A 23,881-nucleotide genomic window follows, 5' to 3' on the forward strand; every position below is an offset into this window, starting at 1 on the left:
TGGGCCAGTGGGGTACCATCCTTCCCAGCCCTGCTGCATCAATAACACACCTGCCAGCACTTTCCATACAAAATGGTCTTTAATTGAAATCAGTGGTGTCATTACTCATCTAGCAGTGGTAGAACCATACAGACAGACTACATCCAGGAGCTATCTTACACTGATGTATGTCAGAGGTGTAGAGAACAGGTATCCCAATTGGTTGAGGTATGGCTTCGCCTGAGGGAGTGAACTTGCCTTCCACAGGAAGAATGACCAAAGTGGGGTAGGGTGGGAGCTCCCCATGGCTGTCTCCCCTCCACACCCCCTGGAAATGGGGGCAGGGGGGAGGAAGAGATTTGTGTTAAGGACAGTGGGCTGGAGGGAAGAGCTTAGCTCTCTGGGAAGCAGCCCTGAATGGGGATTTGTGGAGTGAAGTCTGGGTGAGGGCTGCATCTGACAGCTGCAGGCAAGAGGCTATAGACTAAAATGCCCAGCTGGTTTCAGGCTCATCAGATCTTCCCCATGCAGTGCTCAAGGTTCTAATGCACCAGGACTAGCTGGGTGCAGCTTTAAACACCTTCTCAAATGGAGCTGAGTGTTCTCATAATCCACCAAGTGGTATCCCTCCTGGAGCTGCTCTACTTGCCCCCCACCCCAAGTGCTAGAAAACTGCCCTTGTAGAGAAAGCTGCTGTACAGAGAGCTTCATGCACAGCCAGCAAGCTACATGGCAACTGGGTTACAGGTCTGGCTGCCTGTCGCCCACTGGCCTACAGGAACTCCTGGCTGCAACTGTTAGAGGCAATGCCTGGAACAGCCTGGGTGCAGTTCTGCCCCCCCCCCCCCCCCCCCAATCCTCCAGGAGCACAGCCAGGTGCTGCTGTCACCTGGCAAAGCTTAGCTCTTGCCTGATGGAGCTTTCTTAGCAGCCAGGCTACCGGAAGACTTCTGTGGGCTGTGGCCCAGGCCTAGCCATTGCCTGGCTCTGGAGAGCCCAGGACAGTGCTGTGCACCTGCTGTTCAATCCTTTCCCACTGCTGCCAGGAATGGGGCTTCCTCTCTCCACCTCCCCATGGTCCATGCTGCCTGGGGCTGGACCATGGAGCACTCCATCCTCTCTGCACATGGTGAATAGGTAAGTGCCTGTAGGAGTGGGGACGGCAGGTCAGCAAGTCTGGCTCCAGCCTTTTCCTTCCCAGCTCCCTCTGCTGGCAGGGCAGAACCACTGGACAGATGACCACCTTTAGGCCAGGTGCAGCCAGGGCTCTCAGCCCTGCCCCTCAGCTGCAGTCCTGCAGTGCAATGCTTGGACAGGAGGCAAAAGCAGATGTTTGGAGTATGTGTTGGGGGGGGGGAGCAGGCCCCTGGGGAGAACCCAAAGGGATAAGCACCATGCTGGGGCTGGGCTAGACAGGGGTGGGATTTAGGACCAAAATGTCATTTTGAAACAAGTTTCATGTTGGTTTTTTCTGTTTTTTTTAAGTGGGAACCAATGTCGGTGCCACCAACACAAAGTGGCAAACCACTTGGGTGTCCCCGAATCTGCCTTTTTCAGCCCCATGCCCCCAAAAGAGTTTGGGTCAAAAAATTTCACTCAGTGCTACCTCTTGGCCATGGTCTATTTCTCCCCGGCCCCTCAGGCATCTGGGGGGCCTTGGTTGCTGGTGCATAGGGGGTCTGCCTGGCCCCGAAGGAATTGCTACAAACAACTGAGGCAGCATGGGCTACTTAAGCACTATCAGCCCCCAGAAGCTGCTCCTGAGTCTACCACTTGACCTGTTGGGTGACATTTTCAGGGCAAGGCCTCTCACTGGGCTGCTGTTTCCCATCCTGACCCCTTGTTGAGTTAATACCCAGCTATTGTCTTTGCAAAGCAGGGTCATAGTGTGAGCCTCATTGTACAGATGGGGAAACTGAGGCAGGGGAAGGGAAACAATTTGCCTGAGGTCATCCAGCAGGCCTGTGGCTGAGCTAGAGAAGGCCTTCAGCATCCCAGGCAAGGGATCTAGCCACTGGGACTAACTGCCTCTCTATTAGCATGTGAGCTCGCTGAGGCAGGGGAGTTGGGGGGCAGGTGCATGACCAGCACAAAACATGCTCCTTTTCCCCTGCAACGGGCAGACAAGAGATGCAACTGGCCTACCCTCTGTTTTGGGGTCTGAGAGGGGCCAGGTGTGGATTTTTTGGGGGGAGGGGAAGCTTCCCTGTGGCCAGAAAGCAACATGCAGCAGCAAAGCTCCCTGTGCCAGCCAGCTGGGCCTACTTGCAGGGAGATGCCATGGCTGATTGCCTACAGGCTGCCACCGACTTAGCCACAAACCTGACTGGCCGGGGAACTCGGCCCTGCAGCACCCTGCCAGAAAAACTCCCCTGGGCACCAGGGGAGCACAGCCCATGGCCTGGCACAATCTGAGTGGCAGCCATGCTGGCCAGAGAGCAGGCATGGGTGGGGCAGGTTAGTCCAGTGCTGGTGAATGTGCTACATGGGATTGGGGGTCAGTTAGCTGACAGCCACAGCCCACCACCTGCCCCCTTGCTGGGACCCTAGGCTACCCAGGGAAACTGGGAGCTTTGACTGATGGCGTGTGGGGCTGTCCCTAGTGGTTTCCCTTTGTAATGCTATTATGTAGGACATACAGAAACCCCGGGAGGTGCCTGCTGAAACATGCCCCATCAAGCAAGGCTAAAAAACAGGCAGGAAGCTCAGGGCTGGTGGGCAGGAGCTAAAGAAACCTCACTCCCACCCCCTGCTAGCTTGGATAGCCAGCGCTCTGCCCCAGGTTGGGGCAGGGACAGTGCACCCTTCCCCCCAGGGCCATGGAAAGACTCCTGCTGGGAGGGGAGGCACAGGGACTTGGGATCTGCAGCTGGGTTTCTGACAGGGGCCAACCGGCCCAGGGCCCAAGGGTCTCTGCCAGCATGACAGCGGGTAGCCCATTGAGCTGCTTGGTGCCCAACCTGTACAGCCTGGGGTCATGTCCTAAGGCCCAGCAGGGCTGATGCTGATCACGCACAAACCCGGCATTTGCATGGAGCACTGGGGTTTTGGGGAGGGCTAGCCCACACCAATCAGATGCTGGGCTCGTCCCTCCCAGCCATCCTCATTGCTCCCCACAGCTGCACTGCAGGTGCCGCCTAAGGGGCCCAAACAGCAGCAAGGACAAACAGTTCCAGGAGGAAAGGGGTGCTGGGGTGGGGGAACTTTCACCTGAGAAACAGCCCAGCAGGAGGGATGCATCTACATCAATGGGGGAAGGGGGGCTGCCCCCCCAAACACAACAGGGGCTCAGAGGCATCAGCAGCCCCACAGAGCCCACCCTTTAAGTCCCACCCCCAAGTTCCACCCCCTCCCTGTTCCAACCAGGACACAAGTGCAAATGTAAACATTTGTTTAAAATAAATAAACACCAACAAAAAGTGCAGTGCATGTGGGTACCAGCAGGAGGCAGCGCAGCCACCCCATCCTCCCTTGGCCGGAAAGCCGGCAGCACTGCCACAACCTGGGGCAGGGGCAGACTTGCTTGGTGCTGAGCTGGGAAACAGGCGGCTGGTGTGGAGCAGGAGGTTTGGATCTAGGGTCTGCCTGGGAGCAGGAGCCGGGGCTGGCTGGGATTGCCGTTCTGCCCCTGAGGGCAGGTCAGCTCGAGGTTCTGCCCCAGCCTGGTGCGTTGCTGCCCTGGGCAGATCTTGGGGGTGGTTGGTTGCTCCGCTGGGCTTTGACTGTTCTCGAAGGAGCTTCCACACGATCTCTGTGATGTAGCAACCCGCACACCTCCGCCCGCAGGGTACCATGCTGCCTGCCCGTCCTCTCCAGCTCCTGTCGAACTCCCGGCCGGACCCAGCCCGCCAACGGGATAAGCGCCGGGACAGCACCATATCGCTCCTCTCTTGGGTTGAGCTTTGCAGATAGTTTAGGAGGGATTATCTTCCCTGCATCCCAGCCGCTCTCCCAGTGCATCATGGTCCTGTTCCCAGACACTGCCGGTCACGGGCCAGTTCTGCTCTGAGCTGGCACGAGTGCCGCGGGGCCCTTCTGGCCAGGAGTCCGACGCCATGGGGCATTTCTTGGTCTCCAGCTGTACAAGGCTAACCCCCAAGCACCCGAGAGATTTCCTCCCCCACATCCCCCCTCAGTCTGTCCATCAGGACCGAGGTGAATTCAGTGCATGGGCTGCTCTGGCTGGCTCTGATGCTGCCTCTGGGTAGATTATACATTATATAGCTTTATATAGAGATTTATAGATTATTTATATAAATATCTGGGGGGTCTGTACAACCTCGCGGGGGGGGTGGGCTGGGCCATCACGAGCTGGGGGCTGTTGGCTGTCTGTGTGTGTCTCCACTGCCCGAGTGGTCCAGTTCGGTGCTGTCACAGTCCGAGTCCTCGTACATGGAAGGGTTCTGGTCCAGAGCCGGGGAAGAGGCAAGATCAGAGCACAGATTGGGGGCCGGGGGGGACAGGGAGCTGGCACACCCCCACCCCATGCCATGCCAAACCAAACCGCTGCTCCACCTCCGCCCAATTGGATCTCCCAGGGCAAGATGCTGGGCAAGTCCTGATGAATCTGGGGCTCACTCTCATGGGCATCACCAACCCAGTGGTTCTTGGAGCCCATGAACCGCCTGGAGCCCCTGGGAATCCATCCCCTGGAATCCCTGGCACTCCCCACATCCCCCAGCAGGGGGAGCACTCGGGACTCCCCTCCCCCAAACCCGTTGTACCCCCCCACACAGTCCCCAAGAGGGGAAGCACTTGTGACCCCACCCTTCAGCCCCCTGCATGTCAGAGCCCCCAGCAGGGGGGGGGCACTTGGGACCCCACCCTCCTTGAGCCGCCTGCACTGCAGAGCAGCCCGGCAGGGGGACACTGGGGACCCCACCCCCCTCGTGCCCCCCGCAGCCCTCAGCAGGGCGGGGCACTCACCTCAGCGGTGTTCTGCTCAGCGCTGAGCTGGCTCTTGACTTGCTGGACAGCAGCCTCCTTCTCGGACAGGCCGTCGGAGTGGGCCAGGGCGTCGAGCGGGATCTCGGAGCTCTGCGAGAGCATGTCGTCGGAGCGCTCCCCCGTGTTGGTGCCGCTGGGTGACGCGTCGCTCGTGTTCCCCTCCTCGCCGTCCCCATCCGAGAAGTTCTCCGAGCTGAAGGTGGACAGCGACTGGCGCTTGCTCAGCCCCTGGGGCCACCTGTCAGCAGAGCAGCCCCCCATCACCCACCAGTGGGGAGCGTTGTCCCTGCTGGGGACTGAGGCCCAGAGACTCTTCAGGGAGCTCAGTGCCGTACACTAGGTCGGTGACAGACCCAGGGATAGAACCCAGGCATTCGGGGTGTCTAGCCACCCCTCCCTCCCTTCTAGCCACTAGACCCCATGCTCCCCACCCAGAACTGAAAAAAGAACCCAGGCATCCTGGCTTCCAGCCCCCCAGCTATAACGACTAGTGCTTAAGACCATGGCTAATGAGCAGTTTCCAGCACTATTACAGTGCCCCCTAGAGGGTGACAAACACCCACGTGCCACAGCAACCCCTGCCCTGCGCCCAAGCCCACCGGGCACGGCAGGCCAATGGGAGGGGAGAAAGGCCACGTGGCCGAGCCCTGGAGCTGAAGGTTCAGGAGCCCAGGCCTGTACCCACCTCTGCCTCAGTGGCAGCTCCACCTCGCTGTCCACTTCTCCCTCCTCCTCCTCGGATGAGACCCCTCGCTTCTGGAGAGCAGAAGGCAGAGAAGAGCCACATTAGCGGGACCTTGCCCCCCACCCCCAGGGCTGCTGTGAACCCCATGGGTGCAGGAGGGCACAGGTTTCCCTGGAGAGCCTGGACACCCACTCGCCCACAGGGCAGGATCAGCCCAGGGCCTCTCGTCAGCCAGGACAGCCACATGAGATCCAGCAACCCACTCACTCTGCCCAGCCCTTGGAGGGTAATGAAAACGACTCGCACAACCAAATCTCAGGGCTGGGCTAGCAGAGGGGACTGTGATCGGGTTTCAGGGGCGCCAGCACAACTGTGGGGCTAGCCTAGGGCTGGGCTAGCAGGAGGCTGTGTGTCAGGATTGTGGGGCACTGGCAGAGCTGTGGGGACAGCCCAGGACTGGGGTAGCACAGGGACTGGGAAGGAACAGGGATTGGGGAGGGGCACAGGGATTGTGGAAAGGAGGGGCTAAAGGATTGGGGATCCACAGGGAGGGAGTCGGGCACAGGGAGGGGAGCTGATGGATTGGGGCAGGGCACAGGGATGGGGATGCTGAGGGATGTGGGGGCACAAGCCAAACCGGGTAGCCCAGGCCAACCAATTCCCCCCACCAGCCCCTTCAGGAGCCAAGTAACTTGGCTCTGACCCCCTTTCCCCATGGGCAGTCCAGCTGGGCCTGCAGCCTCCAAATGCTGGAGAACACTGTCCCTCCTCCTTCCCCCGGGAGCCTGGCCCCAGGGCTCATCACCCTGCCTGGGACAAACTGGTGCCAAATACCCTCTTGGAAGCTGGTGGCTTTAACCTCCAGCTGTTGGTTTCCATCCTGCCCAGTCCCCACTCAACTGAGAAGCCCCATAGTGCCTGGTTCCCCCCGCGAAGGGCCCAGGAGCCCTGGTTGAGGCACATGTCCAGCCACATTTTGCTGAGCCCCTCGCTGCCAGCGTCTTCCCCAGACTGCGGCCAGTTTTGTGGTTCCGCCGATCTCCCCCATACAATGCACACCCCAGAGCTGGGCGCAGTGTTCCAGTCCCACCTATGCTGCTTGCGCCCCCTACAGGCGATCGGCGTCACAACCAACAGTCCCCTACTGCCCCCTACAGTCAACCCATTTAAATCAACACAGGTGCCCCCCGCCCAAGGCCCAGCCCCCGCTGAGCCGCGCTCACCTGGCTTCGGGTCACGGCCGCTCGGTAGAGCAGCGCTGCGGGTGTCAGATGCTGCTGCGGCACCCCACAGGCCTTGCCCGCTTTGCCCGCCATGCCCGGCTCCTTGTCGGGCTCCTCGCCCGGCTGCAGCCTCTGGGCTAGGCCCAACAGGCGGTGGCTCTTGTCCGCTGGCCCCACGGCCCCCTGCTTGGAGGAGGGCGAGTCGGGGCTGCTGGAGAAGGGCACAGAGGCCGTGTCCTCACTGGGGGTCTCGCTGCGGGGCTGCTCGGCCGGGGGCGACTCGGGCCCGGCAGGGGCCCCCTCTTTCTTGGCCTCGGCCTCCAGGGTGGTGTTGATGAGGTCGGGGCTGGACGAGGATATCCGGCGCAGCAAGTCGTGCTGCAGCCCCCGCAGGGCGGCACAGGCCTCCAGCCGCTGCCCCGCATCCGCCGGCTCCGGGGCCCGGGGCCCGGTCAGCTCCCCACAGCTGCCCTTCGCGCTGGCTTTGCGGTAGCGCGGCTTGGCCCGGCGGCTCCGGCCCGGCGAGGTGGGGGCCTTCTGGCACGCGGGTATCGACACCTGGGCAATGGCCGAGTCCAGTTTGGGCAGGATCACCTCCGTCTTCAGGATGTCCGGCCTGCGGGAGAGCACAGGTCGGGGGGGGGCCGGTCCCTGCCCCCCTCCCCACTTCCTGTGCCCCTCTTTGATCCCGGGTGCCCTCCCCATCCCCAATCCCTGCATCTCCTCGCTCTCCCCCAGCCAAGTGCCCCTCCCCCATCCAATCCCTCAGCCCCCCTCCAGCTTCCCCCAACTCAGTTCCCCCACCCTCAGCTTCCCTCCCCCATGTTCCTGTGCCTCACTTCCCATCCCCCCACCCTCCTGAGCCTCAGACCCCCCCACAACCTCCAGTGCTTCGGCTCCCCTCCCCTCCAGCTTTCTCGCCCCACCTCCCTGGGCCTCAGCCCCCCTCATATCCCTCCCCCCACCTCCCTGTACCTCAGCCCCGCCATCTCCCTCCCCCACCTCCCTGAGCCTCAGCCCCCCATCTCCCTCCCCCACCTCCCCGGTCCTCAGACCCGCCATCTCCCTCTCCCACCTCCCTGAGCCTCAGTCCCCCCATCCCCGTCCCCCAACTCCTTGCGCCTCAGTCTCCCCCCAGGTGCCAGAGGTGATTCCGCCTCACAGCCCCCGCCCCCCCAGGTCATTCTAGAGGGGAAGGGGCTTGTCCCTCCTCAGAACACAGTAAGCAAGGGCCAGAACCCAGGAGTCCTGACCCCCCATCCACCCCAAGGTGAGGGTTGTGGCTGCGGCCCCAGGCCGGGCCCCTCACCGCTTGCTGTGTGGCGACAGCTTCTGGGGCACGTTCCTCTTCTTGATGAGCTTCTCCACCGTGTTGCCATGCAGGAGACTGCGCGATGCATGTGGCTTGAACAGCCCTGGGTACTTCTTCTCCAGCGCCTGCTCCCGCCTGCCAGGGAGAGAGAGTCAGCCCTGCCTGGGCACTGCCCGCATCAGAATCAGCCCCGGCCCGGGCACGGCCCCCATCAGACTCAGCCCTGCCTGGGCACTGCCCGCATCAGAATCAGCCCCGGCCCGGGCATGGCCCCCATCAGAATCAGCCCCGGCCCGGGCACGGCCCCCGTCAGACTCAGCGCTGGCCCAGGCATGGCCCCCGTCAGACTCCTCCCCGGCCTGGGCACTGCACCCATCATACTCAGCCCTGGTCTGGGCATGGCCCCCGTCAGACTCAGCCCCGGTCCAGGCACTGCACCCTCCCCACCATTGCCCAGATCAGACTAATGCTCTTTCACCCTCATGCTCCAAGGCATAAAGTTGTCCCTCTCCAAGGTCAGGAAGAAATTGGCCTGAGGATGGTTGTGGGAGTGGGGGTGGGAAGGGAGCATTTACTCCTTCCTCCGACACCTGCAGGGGCAGGGGCCGGGGCCAGACCCTCAGCTGGTGTAAATCAGTTGGAGCTCCACTGAGTTCATAGGACTCAGCGGGTGGGAGCTCATGGGGGGGAATCCCCAAGTTCCAGCCCTTCAGGGACCATGTGTGTGTGTTGGGGGGGGGGTCAGAGTGGGCGGTGATGGGGCGATGTATCTCCCCAGAGGGACAGTGATGAGGGGGTGGATCCCTGGAAGAGGTAGTGATGGGGGGCTGGGCCCCGCAGGGGGCAATGATGTGGGGGAGCTGGATCTCCCAGGCGGGCAGTGATAGGGGGCTGGATCCCCACAGGATGCGGTGATGGGGGGCTGGATCTCCCAGGGGGCAGTGTTGGGGGGGGGTGCTGGATCCCAGCAGGAGGTGGTGATCGGCAGGCTGGGCCTCCCAGGGGGCAGTGTTGGGAGGGAGCTGGATCCACACAGGGGGCAGTGATAGGGGGCTGGATCCCTGCAGGATGCAGTGATGGGGAGCTGGATCTCCCAGGGGGTGGTGATGGGGGGGGAGGGCTGGATCTCAGCAGGGGGGCAGTGATGGGCAGGCTGGGACTCCAGATCAGCAGTAATGGATCCCTGAGGGGGCAGTGATGCGGGGGCTGGACCCCCCAGGCTGGGGGCTGCCCTCACCTGAGCAGCTCCTTCTCCTTCAGCTCCAGCTGCAGCATGAGCGAGTTGAGCTCCATGTACAGGTTGTTGGCTCGCTCCAGCTTGCGCTCGTAGTGCTCCCGGATGTCCAGCGCGTGCCTGGGGGCGGGGGGGGGGGCAGCAGGGGAGTTGTCAATCACACAGCTGGAGGTGGGGCCAAAGGTCCCCCTCCCCCATCAGAATGGGATGTCACCCCCTCCCCTCCAAGGATCGTGTCTTCCCCCATCCCAGGGGTGTTACCCTCCAGGCCGAGCCCTGCCCTGCCCCCCGATCTGAACAGGACATCCTCCCCGCCATGAAGATCCCTGCCCCGTCCCCACCCACCATCCCAGAGGGTTGCTCCCTGCCCTGGACCCCCCCTGACCGGAGCTCATCACGGCGCCGGTTGATCAGCTCCTCCTCCAGCCGGTGCAGACACGTCCCCTCTGACTTGATCTTCTCAAAGTGCAGCTTCACCTCCTCGCGCCACTCGGCCTGCAGGGGGCGACACAGGCCTCAGCTCCGGCCCCACAACAGGGACCCCCGCTATGGGGCCAGGCACCCCCTGCAGGGCACTGCGGAGGGGGGTGTCGGGGGGGGCTCAGCACTTTCATTGCTGCCCCAGCCCCGGCCTGGGTCTGCCCCGGGGGCTTCAAAAACACAGGGGCGGGGGCGGGGGGAGGGAGTGTGATTCTACAGCTAAACCTCCAAACAGCACCCCCTGCTGGGCCACTGGGGTCAGCACTGACTGCAAGGGGCGAGTGTCCCCCACTGAGACACCCCTGTTCCCTGCAGCACAGCATGCCGCAGCATCTGTGTAGGTGCATGGGGGCTGGAAGGGGGAGTGGGGAGGCTGGGAGGGTGTATGGTGGGGGGCTGGGCAGGGGCACTGGGGGCTGGAAGGGGCAGTGGGGGGGCTAGGAGGGTGTATGGTGGGGGACTGGGTGATACTTGGGGGGCTGGAAGAGGGAGTGGTGGGTGACTGGGCCGTTCATGGGGGCTGGTAGGGGGAAGAGTGGGGGGGCTGGGCAGTGCATGGAGGGCTGGAAGGGGGAGCGGTGGGGGCTGGGCGGTGCATGGGGGGCTGGAAGGAGGAGCGGCGGACTGGAAGGGGGAGTGGTGGGGGGCTGGGCGGTGCATGGGGGGCTGGAAGGGGGAGCAGTGGGGGGCTGGACGGTGCATGGCGGGCTGGAAAGGGGAGTGGTGGGGGATTGTCGGGTGCAGGGGGCTGGAAGGGGGAGCTGTGGGGGGCTGGGTGGTCCCTGGGGGGCTGCAGTGGGGGACCCACCTGGGATTTGAAGTAGGTCTCCTGGGGCGTGGAGAGCACGTCGGCCGAGGCGATGTCCAGGTGCAGCAGGATCTGGCGGAAGGATGGCCGGTTGCGGGGTTTGCTGTTCCTGGGGGGGCAGAGACAGGGTTGGGTCCTGGGGCAGGTGAGGGACCCCCACCAAGGAGCCTGGGCCCCTCTGGCTTGCGTGGGGTGATAGGGCACCAGCAGACTCCTGGCATGTAGCACTGGCCAGGGGGGCTGCCGAAGGAAGGAGTGAGGGGGCAGGGGGCATTGAACTGCTCCGCTCTGGGCTAACTCTGCACCTGACCCACATGGTAATGGGAGGGGGCAGCACTGTGGGGCTCAGCCTGGGAGGGTGAACCATGGATCCTGCCTCCTGCCAGCTTGGGGACTGGGGCCAGGCTCACCAGCACCAGGGGGGCTGTTGTGGAGTATGCTGGGGGGCACTCACCAGCACTCAGGAGGGTTACTGGGGGGGCAGAGGGACTCACCAGAATGGGGGGTCACTGGGGAGTACTCGCCAGAACGGGGGGTCACAGGGACTCACCAGCACCGGGGGTCAGTGGGGTCACTCACCAGCACTCAGGGGGGGTCACCAGCACCGGGGTGGGACTGGGGGTCAGGTGGGACTCACCAGCACTGGGGGGTCACTGGGGGCACTCAACTGTACTGGGAGGGGCACTGGGGCACTCACTAGCAATGGTGGGATCACTAGGGGGTTGGGGGGCACTCACCAGCACTAGGAGGTCATTGGGGGGCCAGGAGGAGCTCACCAGCACTGGGGGGGGTCACTGAGGGCACTCACTATTACTGGGGATCACTGGGGGTTGGGGGGCACTCACCAGCACTGGGGATCAGTGGAGGTCAGGAGCAGTCACCCGCACTGGGGGGTCACTGGGGGGTACTCACCAGCACAGGGGGTCACGGTGACTCACCAGCACTCAGGGGGGTCACTGGGGGTCAGGGGGACTCACCAGCACTGGGGGGCACTGGGGGCACTCAGCACTGGGGGGGGCACTGGGGCACTCACTAGCAATGGTGGGGTCACTGAGGGGCTGGGGGGCACTTGCCAGCACTGGGGAGGTCACTGGGGGCACTCACCAGCACTGGCAGGTCACTGGGGGCACTCACTAGCAATGGTGGGGGCACTGGGGGGCACTTGCCAGCACTGGGGGTCACTGGAGTCGGGGGGCACTCACCAGCACTGGCGCAGTAGGATCTTGAAGCCGTCGGGGCAGCCGGAGGGCACGGGCAGGTGCAGGCTGTTGCTGCCCACGCCCCAGATGATGGCCGAGGAGTCCACGTCCTTGTAGGGGATCTCGCCTGTCAGCAGCTCCCACAGCACCACCCCGAAGGACCTGGGGGGGACGTGTCAGCAGAGGTGGGGGGCTCTCCGGCAGTGGGGGGTACCAGAATCAGCATCTCCCTCCCAGCCCCTCCTCCGCCCTCACGCCCCGCAAGGCATCAGGTGATGGGGAGGGGAGGCAGCTGGTGCCAGCCTGGGCAGGTGGCCAGCTGGTGGCCAGGACAGGACAGGGAGAACTCTACGAACCATGGACAAGCTCCCCCCAGCTCCAAACACTCCTGCTCCCCAGTGACCCCTCCAGCTGCCCCAGATCTAGCACTTCTGTGGGACCTCCCCAAATCCCCCCTCAAATCCCCCCCTGGCTCAGACCTCAAGGTGCTGCAGGGCAGAAGCAGAGCCGGGGGGGGGTGTGTGTGGGAAACTGAGGCATTGTAACTCTTTAGAGTTCAGCTCCCGCCCCTGACCCATCTTCCTCCCAGGATCCCCCTGTCCCTCCCTCCCACCCAGTTGCAGGGGATGAAACCCCCAACCCAAGTCCTACCCCCATCCCTTCCTCTGCCCCCCACCGCTGCCCCCTGTTCCTGCCCTAGGCCAGGAGCCCTCCCAACTCCAACCCCCCCCGGCCTTGCTGTGGGCTCGGAGACCCCCCCAGCTTTCCCCCCATCCCTCCCCACCCAGCCCCCCACGCTCACCAGATGTCGACCTTCTCAGAGACAGGCTCGTTGCGAATGACCTCGGGGGCCATCCAGGCCACAGTGCCGGCGAAGGACATCTTGGTGCTCTTGTCACTCAGCTCCTTGGAGGTGCCGAAGTCCGAGATCTTCACCACATCATCATAGGTGATCAGCATGCTGGGAGTGGGGAAGGGGGGGTCAGCACGGGTGTGGGGTGCCATCCCCTCCACCAGCAGGGGGCTGTGGGGGCAGTGCAGGGTGGGGGGTGCTATCCCCTCCACCAGCGGGGGCAGTGCAGGGTGGGGGGTGCCATCCCCTCCACCAGCAGGGGGCAGTGAGGGTGTAGGGTGCTATCCCCTCCACCAGCAGGGGGCAGTGAGGGTGTGGGGTGCTATCCCCTCCACCAGCAGGGGGTAGTGCAGGGTGGGGGGTGCTATCCCCTCCACCAGCAGGGGGCTGTGGGGGCAATGCAGGGTGGGGGGGTGCTATCCCCTCCACCAGGAGGGGGCAGTGAGGGTGTGGGGTGCTATCCCCTCCACCAGCGGGGGGTAGTGCAGGGTGGGGAGTGCCATCCCCTCCACCAGCAGGGGGCTGTGGGGGCAGTGCAGGGTGGGGGGTGCTATCCCCTCCACCAGCAGGGGGCAGTGAGGGTGTGGGGTGCTATCCCCTCCACCAGCAGGGAGCAGTCCCTGAGGCCTCCTGTCACCCCAGGCGCTGGGACCCTGTGGGGGAGCAAAGTGGGGGTCGGGGGTTTCCCCTCTTGGCAGGGCTGGGAACGGCTCACGCCGGGGGTAGATCAGGCTGCATCTCCCGCACTCACCAGCAGGGGGAGCAGGGGAAGAGATGGGAGGGTCCGTGCAGGCTGGTGGTGGCAGGGGGGTGATGGGCATCACAGCGCTAGCTGGTGACTTTGCCCTTGCCCAGAGGGTGCCCCCTCCCCTGCAGGCCCCAGACCAGTCTCTGCCCCCACTTCCCCTGCAGATCCCATGCGCATCCCTGCTTCCCTCCTGGCACCATGCCCCACCCTGCCCCCCATTCCCCTGCAGGCCCCATGCCCATCCCCACCCCTCCGCCAGCTCCCGTTGCCGCCACGTACTTGGGCGACTTGAGGTCGCGGTGGATGATCTTATGCAGGTGCAGGTAGTTCATGCCGCCCGCGATGCCCATGGACCAGTCGACCAGCAGGGAGGGGGTGACCTTGCGCCCAGCTCGCAGCACCTCGTACAGCTGCCCCTGGGCGCAGAACTCCATGATGATGCAGTAGCAAGGAGCCTGGGTGCAGACGCCCCTGAGGGGAAGGAGAGCAGGGCTGGGTAGGAACCAGCCGGGCAGGAGGTGGCACCTCCTCCTGGCCAGGAACAGATGGTGCCACCTGGGCAGAGATGCCTGTCTGGTTGGGCATAGTGGGGACATCCTGGCCCTGCCCCTCCGAGGGAACCCTGCGCCCCTCACCCGTCCTGGGCCCAGCTGTAGGGTGAGTGCCCCTCCCAGAGAGCGGGCACCACTGCACGCCCAGACACAATGAGTTGTAAATGGGGGGTGGGGGTGGGCACTGCCTGGCAGGGCCACGGACTCTGCATCCCATGTGTGTGCAATACTGTGGGTACACAGGAGGGGTGCCCTGGGTTTTGTGTATCCCAGGTGGGTGCTGCCCCATGGGGGGGCACTGGAGGGGGTGTCTCTCCCCCCTGTTCGAGGTGCCCCCTCCCCCGCACTCACTTGAAGGTGATGATGTTGGGGTGTTTGAGCTTGCGCAGGTGTTTGATGTCCGTCTCCTTGAGGTCTCGCACCTTCTTCACCGCCACCTCCTCGCCGTGGAAGCGCCCCAGGAAGACAGCACCCTGCGCCCCACTGCCCACCCACTGCAGGTCCAGGATCTCCTCGAACGGCACCTCCCACGTGTCTGGAGGGATGGGGGAGGGGTGAGTCCCAGAGCCGGTGCCACCTGCCCTGGGCGCAGAGATGGGCTGAGGGAGGGGTGAGTCCCAGAGCCGGTGCCACCTGCCCTGGGCGCAGAGAAGGGCTAGGGGAGGGATGAGTCCCAGAGCCGGTGCCACCTGCCCTGGGTGCAGAGATGGGCTGAGGGAGCGATGAGTCCCAGAGCTGGTGCCACCTGCCCTGGGCGCAGAGAAGGGCTGGGGGAGGGATGAGTCCCAGAGCCGGTGCCACCTGCCCTGGGCACAGAGAAGGGTGGCGGCTGGGGGCGCTGCAGGGCAGCCAGGGCTTGGCCCAGAGAAATGGCAGAGAGAGGGCTCCTGGGATGGGGGGGGAAGGGGGAGGCAGACAGAACTGCAGGGAGAGCCACATGTACCCAGACACGCCTGCCCACACAAGCACCCCCTGACCTTGACCAAGATCCCAGAGCCCAACCCTGCAGGCCCTGTAGAGGCACCGCTTCCTGGTGACTGTGCAGAATCAGTTCCCAGGAATTGGGACCAAACAGCCAGGGGTGAGGGGATTGCAGGACCCTGAGCCCCCCCGCCCCACTACCCGGGCACGTGCCAAGCTGAGGCAGAACGGCTCCCAGCCTTCTTGGGTCATACAGTGTGACTGCAGTGAACCTGCAACCCTGTGTCTGGGGAGGGGGCACTGCTGCCCTCTGCCGGATGGAATCAGCACTGCCCTGCTGTGTGCCATAGGCCCTACCCTGCTAAGAGCTCATGGAGAGTCTCCTGCTCCAATGGCAGGGGCTTGTGGAGCAGGAGAATCCGGATTCTCCCCCCGTGGGTGTGTCCCCAGCACTACTCTGGGCACGGCCCCGAGTCCACATGTTACGGTGCGGGTGAGACCGCCAGCAGCCAGAAGGAGAAAGAGGAACACCTGGGCGATTAAAGCCTGCTGGCGAGCCCCTGGGTTGAGGTTAGTGTGTGTGCGTGCACGCACACGTGTGAGTTTGTGTGAGTGCATGCGTGTGTGGGTGCATGTGTACACATGGGTGTGCACATGTGAGTGTGCACATCTGTCAACCCCAGCAGCGCACTTTCGCTCTCTCCCGCTTCCCTCCCCGTGGCGGCAGCAGAGCAGACAGGGCCAGCAAGTCCCAGCCCCTCCCCGCTCTGAGCTGAGCTGCGGCTCCTGTGGGGCCAGAGCCTGGGAGGCTGTGGGGCAGGAACTAGCCAGGGCTCTGGTAACTCGCAGGCCCCAGATCCCGCTAGAGCTGCCTGCTGCAAACACGCGTCCCAGCGGAATCCCTCGTGCTGTGGGGCCCAGGCAGCTCCGCCCGTGGGGCTCAGCGCAAGGCCCAGCGGACCAGGGAGCTGCACGCAGCCATGGCCACAGCCCCCCCGGAGACACGAGCTGTGACATCCCCCCCAACCGAAACATAAACCACCGCAGAGCATCCCCCACCCCGGGATCTCCCTGCCCGCGCAGGGGTTCACTGTCACGGAGCAGACGGCCCGGCCCGGCCCTTTCAGAGCCGACAGCATCAGAGCTGGCTCTGCCACCAAACAGGGGCTGCCTGGCCAGGGGGAGCTGCCCACAGTGTGCCAGGTGCATGTGCTAACTCACTAACACACAGGCAGGCATGTGCACCCACACACACACTGACACACAGGTGCACTCACACTAGAACGATCCCATCCCCCATGCACACTAACACACCCTGCCACCTTCAGAAAGACACCCGGCCGCTCCCGGGCACACGCACACGCTCACGCTCACACACTCCCAGGCACACGCTCACACTCACACACGCACACACTCCCAGGCACATGCTCCCAGACACATGCACACGTTCCCAAGCTCACACACGCGTCACACTCGCTCACGCCCACTCACGCTTGCCGACGTGCTCACTGCTGCAGGGAAGCCACTGGCAGGGCCTGGCTGCTGCTCCGCCATGCCGGGAGAATGCTGCCAGCAGCCTCCACTCCAGCCTGGGCTCAGGGCCAGCCCGGCCTCCATCCCTGTCCTCCCACCCCCTCGTCTGACCCCAGCCACAGACGCAAGAGGCCTGGTGAGGAGTCCAGCTGGGCAGAACTAAAGTGAGGGATGGGAGCAGAGCCGGTAGGGTAGAGAGAGCCAGAGCTGTGGGGGGAAGTGGACCGGGGAGGGTAGGCTCTGGAAGAGAGACTTTAAGGAAGCAGATATTTCCCCATCTAATCCTTCCTCCTCCTCCACCTCCCGGGGAGATGCCAACCACAGGCCCTGCCCTTGCAGACCCCAGTGCTCGCATTGAGAGCTGGGGAATTCACCCCAGAGCCCTGGCTCAGAGGAGTCCATTCTGTGCCCCCTAAATCTCATCCTCTCTCCCTGCACCCTGGCAGATTCACGGGGACATGATGTCCTGTGTTTTCTCTTCCCCCCCGGCCTCCTGTGGGTCGTTGGCAGGTTAAACAGCTGCTGTGTCTCCCCCCAGAGGTGGCTGCATTTCAGCCAGAGACAAAGCCCAGCATGTGGGGATGGCAGGGGGCTGGGCCCAGCCTGTAACTATTCCAATAGGGCAAGATTCTTCCCTCCGTTCCCTGGGGGGCTCCGTGGGACACTCTGAATCAACACTGTCCTAGCATGGCCCGCAGCGATGTCCGGGGGGCAGCTGGGATCAAACACGGACCCCCTGGATTTCACAGACACGAGCCAGTGTGGCTAGGCTGGCGGCCACAGCAGCCTCAGAAACCGCCGTACATGATCGAGCCACTAGAGGGAGACAGAGAGCCACGCTGTGACGCTAATGGCACTACAGTGCAGACAGCTTGCTATGGCCGATTTACACCGTGGGCCCAGGGACTCGCATGGAGCTCTGCTGATTTACACCCGCTGGGGATCTGGCCCAGTGACTCCTACGGAACTCTGCTGATTTACACCCGCTGGGGATCTGGCCCAGTGACTCCTACAGAGCTCTGCTGATTTACACCCACTGGGGATCTGACCCAGGGACTCGCATGGAGCTCTGCTGATTTACACCAGTTGGGGATCTGGCCCAGTGACTCCTACGGAACTCTGCTGATTTACACCCGCTGGGGATCTGGCCCAGTGACTCCTACAGAGCTCTGCTGATTTACACCCACTGGGGATCTGACCCAGGGACTCGCATGGAGCTCTGCTGATTTACACCCGCTGGGGATCTGACCCAGGGACTCGCATGGAGCTCTGCTGATTTACACCAGTTGGGGATCTGGCCCAGTGACTCCTATGGAGCTCTGCTGATTTACACCCTCTGGGGATCGGGCCCAGGGACTCCCATGGAGCTCCGCTGATTTACACCCGCTGGGGATCTGACCCAGGGACTCCCATGGAGCTCTGCTGATTTACACCAGTTGGGGATCTGGCCCAGGGACTCGCATGGAGCTCTGCTGGTTTACATCCGCTGGGGATCTGGCCCAGTGACTCCTACAGACCTCTGCTGATTTACACCCACTAGGGATCTGGCCCAGTGACTCCTACAGAGCTCTGCTGATTTACACCCGCTAGGAATCTGACCCAGTGACTCTTACGGAGCTCTGCTGATTTACACCCGCTGGGGATCTGACCCAGGGACTCCCACGGAGCTCTGCTGATTTACACCAGTTGGGGATCTGGCCCAGTGACTCCTATGGAGCTCTGCTGATTTACACCAGTTGGGGATCTGGCCCAGTGACTCCTATGGAGCTCTGCTGATTTACACCAGTTGGGGATCTGGCCCAGTGACTCCTATGGAGCTCTGCTGATTTACACCAGTTGGGGATCTGACCCAGTGACTCTTACGGAGCTCTGCTGGTTTACACCCGCTGGGGATCTGACCCAGGGACTCTTACGGAGCTCTGCTGGTTTACACCCGCTGGGGATCTGACCCAGGGACTTCATGGAGCTGCTCCTGATTGAGCCCCTGTGCAGGTCAGATCAGAATCCAACCTAGAGATGGAGCAGCCCATGAGCGCCCCCAGCCGGTCGCCAGGCCAGGCCGGCTCCTACAGCCCATTGCCCAGGTCCCACTAATGCCCGGTCCCGCACACCCAGGGCCACGCACCTTCCTGCTGGTGCTTGTGCTCAGTGGAGTAGGCTTTGCCGATCATGCTCCAGACGGGCCTGAGGCAGCCGAAGAGCCCTTCCAGGAAGCCGCTGCCCGTCTGGCAGTGGAGCCGGACCTGGTCGGCGTGGTACCGAGCGTGCCGCACCTCGGGGTTCCCAGCCCCCGCCCCAGCTCCACCGCCTCCCCCGCCGGCCTCATTCTCGTGCAGCTGCAGGACGCTGTTGGCGAACTGGTCGCGCGTCTCCTCGCTGGGCGTGGGGCTGTGGCCGCCCCCATCGATGGGCACCACGTCACGCAGCACGCACTGCGTGGGCGTCAGGTCCTTCTCGGGGGTGCAGTCCGAGGTGTCGGGGTCCAGCTTACGGAGGGAGCTCTCCGTCAGGATGGTGTTGAAGCTGGCGAAGGACGGGGAGGGGGTCCGGGTATCGTGGAGGCAGGCCATGGCGGGCTCTGGGCATCAGCAGCCCCCCACACCCCTTGGGCTGGTGGTCGATGGGCGTCCCCAGCAGGGCCTGGGGGAGATGGAGCCTGGGGGGGAAGGAAAATCCTCGTGAATAGGATCCCACTGGAAATCGTAGCCCCCTTGGGGTAAACCAGGTCTGTCCAATGCCCTCCTGCCTGCTCCACTGCTGGGCACCTGCCATGGGGCTGGATTCGCTGGCCATCGCCAAGCGGACGGCACCCACCATGCATTGAACGTGCCAGGTGTGCCCAAGAAGAAGGCACCCACCATGCGTTGAACGTGCCAGGCGTGCCCAGGGAGAAGGCACCCACCATGCGTTGAACGTGCCAGGCGTGCCCAGGGAGAAGGCACCCACCATGCGTTGAACGTGCCAGGCGTGCCCAGGGAGAAGGCACCCACCATGCGTTGAATGTGCCAGGCGTGCACAGGGAGAAGGCACCCACCATGCATTGAACGTGCCACGTACAAGGCACCTCGCCTCCCACTGACTGCACCCATGGGAGAGGCGGTGGCGGTGGTGGGGGGAGACAGCCCAGGTCTGCGATCGCATGGCCAGAATGGGCAGGCAGCTGCTGGCTTCCCCGCTCCTGCCTGGGTCCCTGCCGGTCTCCCCCCGGAGCGGCAGCCCGAGCTCTCTCCAAGGTGCTGAAACCGCCGACCTGCCCCTTGGCCGGTCCCTGGCTCTAGCTGGGCAGGTCCCGGCCCCCTCTGGCACCGACAGACCCATTGCACTGCGGGAGGGGAGGTCATGTCTGAAGAGTCCTGGCAGCGTGGCCTAGTGGCTGGGGCGGCAGGGGGCTTGGCTCAGGGCTGGCAGTGATGCCGGGCACTAGTGCGCAGGTGTGAGATGCACCCTTGGAGCACTATCGTGCTGGCACCAGAGGTGCGGTGGGGGGGGGAAGCGTGTGTCCCTCGCCCAACTGACTGCAGCCTGCACGTCTCGGGATCGTTCCCTGCAGCTCGCCCCCCGGCGCAGCACCCCCGCGCCGGGGTTGGCACGGCCATTGGTGAGCGTGCATTCGTGGGAGTACCTGGGTGCGTGTAGCTGTGTTTGTGTAGCTGTGTGTGCGCCGAGGTGGGTGTAGCTGTGGAGCTCTGTGTGTGCAGTTGCGTGTCAGTGTGTAACTGTGTAAGTGCCTAGCTCTGTGTGTAGCTCCGTGTGTTGTGTAGCTGTGTGGCAGGGTGTGGCTCTGTGTGTAGCTGTGTGTCAGTGTAGCTCTGTGTGGGTAGCTCTCTGTGTGTCCCTGTGTGCGTAGCTGTATGTCAGGGTATAGCTGTGTGTGTGGAACTGTGTATTAGTGTATAGCTCTGTGTGCAGCTCTGTGTGTGTAGCTCTCTGTGTGTGGCTGTGTGTCAGGGTGTAGCTCTTTGTGTGTGTAGCTGTGTATTAGTGTACAGTTATGTGTGTATCTATGTGTACATAGCTCTCTGTGTGGCTGTGTGTCAGGGTGTATGTGGCTGTGTGTTGGGGTGTAGCTCTGTGTATGTGTGGCTGTGTGTCAGGGTGTATGTGGCTGTGTGTCAGGGTGTAGCTCTGTGTGTATCTATGTGTATGTAGCTCTCTGTGTGGCTGTGTGTGTGGCTATGTGTCAGGGTGTATGTGGCTGTGTGTCGGGGTGTAGCTCTGTGTAAGTGTAGCTGTGTGTCAGGGTGTATGTGGCTGTGTGTTGGGGTGTAGCTCTGTGTATGTGTGGCTGTGTGTCAGGGTGTATGTGGCTGTGTGTCAGGGTGTATGTGGCTGTGTGTTGGGGTGTAGCTCTGTGTATGTGTGGCTGTGTGTCAGGGTGTATGTGGCTGTGTGTCAGGGTGTAGCTCTGTGTATGTGTAGCTGTGTGTCAGGGTGTAGCTCTGTGTGTATCTATGTGTATGTAGCTCTCTGTGTGGCTGTGTGTGTGGCTATGTGTCAGGGTGTATGTGGCTGTGTGTCGGGGTGTAGCTCTGTGTATGTGTGGCTGTGTGTCAGGGTGTATGTGGCTGTGTGTTGGGGTGTAGCTCTGTGTATGTGTGGCTGTGTGTCAGGGTGTATGTGGCTGTGTGTCAGGGTGTAGCTCTGTGTGTATCTATGTGTATGTAGCTCTCTGTGTGGCTGTGTGTGTGGCTGTGTGTCAGGGTGTATGTGGCTGTGTGTCGGGGTGTAGCTCTGTGTAAGTGTAGCTGTGTGTCAGGGTGTATGTGGCTGTGTGTTGGGGTGTAGCTCTGTGTATGTGTGGCTGTGTGTCAGGGTGTATGTGGCTGTGTGTCAGGGTGTAGCTCTGTGTATGTGTAGCTGTGTGTCAGGGTGTAGCTCTGTGTGTATCTATGTGTATGTAGCTCTCTGTGTGGCTGTGTGTGTGGCTGTGTGTCAGGGTGTATGTGGCTGTGTGTCGGGGTGTAGCTCTGTGTATGTGTAGCTGTGTGTCAGGGTGTAGCTCTGTGTGTATCTATGTGTATGTAGCTCTCTGTGTGGCTGTGTGTGTGGCTATGTGTCAGGGTGTATGTGGCTGTGTGTCGGGGTGTAGCTCTGTGTAAGTGTGGCTGTGTGTCAGGGTGTATGTGGCTGTGTGTTGGGGTGTAGCTCTGTGTGTGTGTAGCTGTGTGTCAGGGGGTAGCTCTGTGTGTGTAGCTGTGTATTAGTGCATAGCTGTGTGTGTATCTATGTGTGTGTGTCAGGGTGTGTGTGGCTGTGTGTCGGGGTGTAGCTCTGTGTGTGTAGCTGTGTTGGTGTGTGCGCGTCCCCTAGGCCATGGGGACAGACGAGGCTGCAGTGGGAGTTGGCAGTGCTGTGCCAGGCTCTCTCCCACACAGGTGCCGGAGCTCAGCTCATTTTGCATGCAGCCCAGCAGGCTTCCCGGGAAATCAGGCGGCTCTGCGGGAACCAGGAGCTGGCCCCATCTCTTGCCACCCGTCTGGCTGCTCCCCTCCCCAAGGTAGCAGAGGAAGCCCTCCCCACTGGCCGCGCCACGTCACCTCTTCAGCAGTCACCGGATGGTACCAGCATCGCCCAGGCTGGAGCTGACACCCCCCCACACCCCCTCCAACCCAGCCATTGACCAGAACAGTAGGTCCAGCACTGCCCCCCTACCCCACAAGGGCTGGCGCAGGTGAAGGTGGCTCAGGACCACCGAGTGCCGGGGAGAGGGACCCACGGCGGAACTCTTGGTCTAAATCCAATGAGCAATATCAGGGATCCTGCTGTTGAGACAATTCCCAGGGAGGCTGGGTTGCCCACAGAGGCTAGGGGAGTTAGGTACCCAAATCCCAGTGAATTTCAGTGGAAGCTGTGCATTGAAATCCCTTAGGCTGGATAGATCACTAGGTAAATCCAATGGAGGTGCGGGGGGGGGGGGTACAAGGATAGATAGATAGATAGATAGATAGATAGATAGATAGATAGATAGATATGGGTATGGATGGTTTCTTTCTTTCTTTATACCGCAAGACACCTGTCTCACCCTGCCATCAATACAGACTCTTACAAGCACATTGCAAGCCTTGACCCTGTCTCAGGCAGGTCCGGCTCATTCAGGGACGGCGGGCAGCGCATTAGCCAATGGGTCACCAAAAGCCCGGGTCAAAGGGGATTGACTCCCTCGCTGAGCTTGCCGACATGCTTCTCTCTGCAAATGACATCAAAACTGAAGCTGCTTGGCCCACACCAGGTTAATTCTCCATGTTGGGCTCCGGGGGTAGGTTAGGAGCTTGCTAACCCCCAAGGCCTGCTGGAGAACAGTCTTGGGTTTAAAGCATAGGACCAGGAATCAGCCCTCCTGGGTTCAGTTCCTGCTTCCGGGACGGGGAGACAGAGGTTAGACCCAGAATCTGGGACTCAGGATGCCTGGGTTCTAGTCTCAGTCCTGGAAGGATGGAGCATGTGCCTACAGCTCAGGGCTAGGGGTCAGGATTCCTGAGTCCTATTCCCTCTGCTATATTACAGTGGGGGGGGGGGGAAAGAAATCTCTCTGTGCCTCAGTTTCCCCATCTGTTATGTGGAGATAATGCTCTGAACTAATGGGGCTAAATTAATTACTCTTTGCAAAGTGCTACGAGATCCTCAGATGGAAGGTGCTGGCTGAGCGTGGTGCTTCCTGGACTTGTCCCACCCCATCAGCTGTGGTTTGGGGGGGATTGCTATAATTTAAAGAGGTCCCAGGGGGCACAGGGCACTTAAAGACATGGTTCCCTGCTATCAGGTGCTTAGTGTCTAAAAATAGACAGATCAGACGATGAGTAATGACAGGGTGAAACCAGGGCAGGGGAGAGGTCTTATACCAGCTTGTGCCACAGGTGATGGAGTCGCAGGGCACATGCTGCCCATACCCCAATCCGCCCCAACAGCCTGGCTGCAAACTCCTCCAGCAAAGACACATCAAGGCAATTGACTGCACAGCTGAGCAGCAGCAGCTTCCTGACTCCCCAGGGCTACAAGCCAGCAGAGCGGATGCAGCGGGATCCTGCCCCATTCGTGCCCCTCCCAGCAGCTCCCAGGCCTAGCTCGGGATCATCCTGTCTGTGACACCCGTCACCCGCGGGGAGGGCCCAGCCATGATTCTACGGAAGATGTGAGAGTCAGGTTAGAAGCCGGCTCGCTTGGCCCTGGGCTCCCTTGGGGCTGACAGGAGGGGACGCTGGCTCGGACCAGCACCGGGGACTCAGAGCACCATTCCTGACTGCAACAGCCCAAGGAGACCAGAGCCTTCAGCCATCTCTGGCCCAGATCCTCCCAGTCTCCCCCTCCATGCCCCAGCTCCCGGGCAATGTGCCAGCCACTCCCTTTACACATCGGGTAAGCCAATGGCTGCCAGTCGGGGTTGTGATTGGCTGGCAAGCCATATGTATGC

At 62.3% G+C, this 23,881-nt stretch overlaps 1 protein-coding gene across 5 annotated transcripts in view; it reads right to left on the minus strand.

Annotated features, from left to right (window-relative positions):
- Window positions 1-4,183: 4,183 nt before the first annotated feature.
- Window positions 4,184-23,881, minus strand: part of MAP3K12 (mitogen-activated protein kinase kinase kinase 12) — an 83,913-nt gene continuing 64,215 nt past the window's right edge. For 2 of the 5 annotated variants that reach the window (XM_074935688.1, XM_074935686.1), the window contains exons 2-14: window positions 18,599-19,129; window positions 14,371-14,554; window positions 13,748-13,939; window positions 12,670-12,828; window positions 11,871-12,029; window positions 10,669-10,777; window positions 9,766-9,875; window positions 9,384-9,500; window positions 8,144-8,281; window positions 6,835-7,450; window positions 5,612-5,682; window positions 4,906-5,164; window positions 4,184-4,382 (exon numbers count right to left, since the gene is read on the minus strand). In XM_074935688.1, coding sequence (XP_074791789.1) covers window positions 4,284-4,382; window positions 4,906-5,164; window positions 5,612-5,682; window positions 6,835-7,450; window positions 8,144-8,281; window positions 9,384-9,500; window positions 9,766-9,875; window positions 10,669-10,777; window positions 11,871-12,029; window positions 12,670-12,828; window positions 13,748-13,939; window positions 14,371-14,554; window positions 18,599-19,043 — 2,658 coding nt within the window. In that variant the 5' untranslated portion in view covers window positions 19,044-19,129 and the 3' untranslated portion in view covers window positions 4,184-4,283. Of the gene's footprint in view, window positions 4,383-4,905; window positions 5,165-5,611; window positions 5,683-6,834; window positions 7,451-8,143; window positions 8,282-9,383; window positions 9,501-9,765; window positions 9,876-10,668; window positions 10,778-11,870; window positions 12,030-12,669; window positions 12,829-13,747; window positions 13,940-14,370; window positions 14,555-18,598; window positions 19,130-22,495; window positions 22,630-23,881 lie in introns of those variants that run through there. The other 3 variants (XM_074935687.1, XM_074935689.1, XM_074935685.1) reach the window with 3 other exon arrangements.

The sequence above is a fragment of the Natator depressus genome, chromosome 20 (genome assembly GCF_965152275.1).
Source record: "Natator depressus isolate rNatDep1 chromosome 20, rNatDep2.hap1, whole genome shotgun sequence".
In the NCBI taxonomy this organism is placed as follows: Eukaryota; Metazoa; Chordata; order Testudines; family Cheloniidae; genus Natator; species Natator depressus.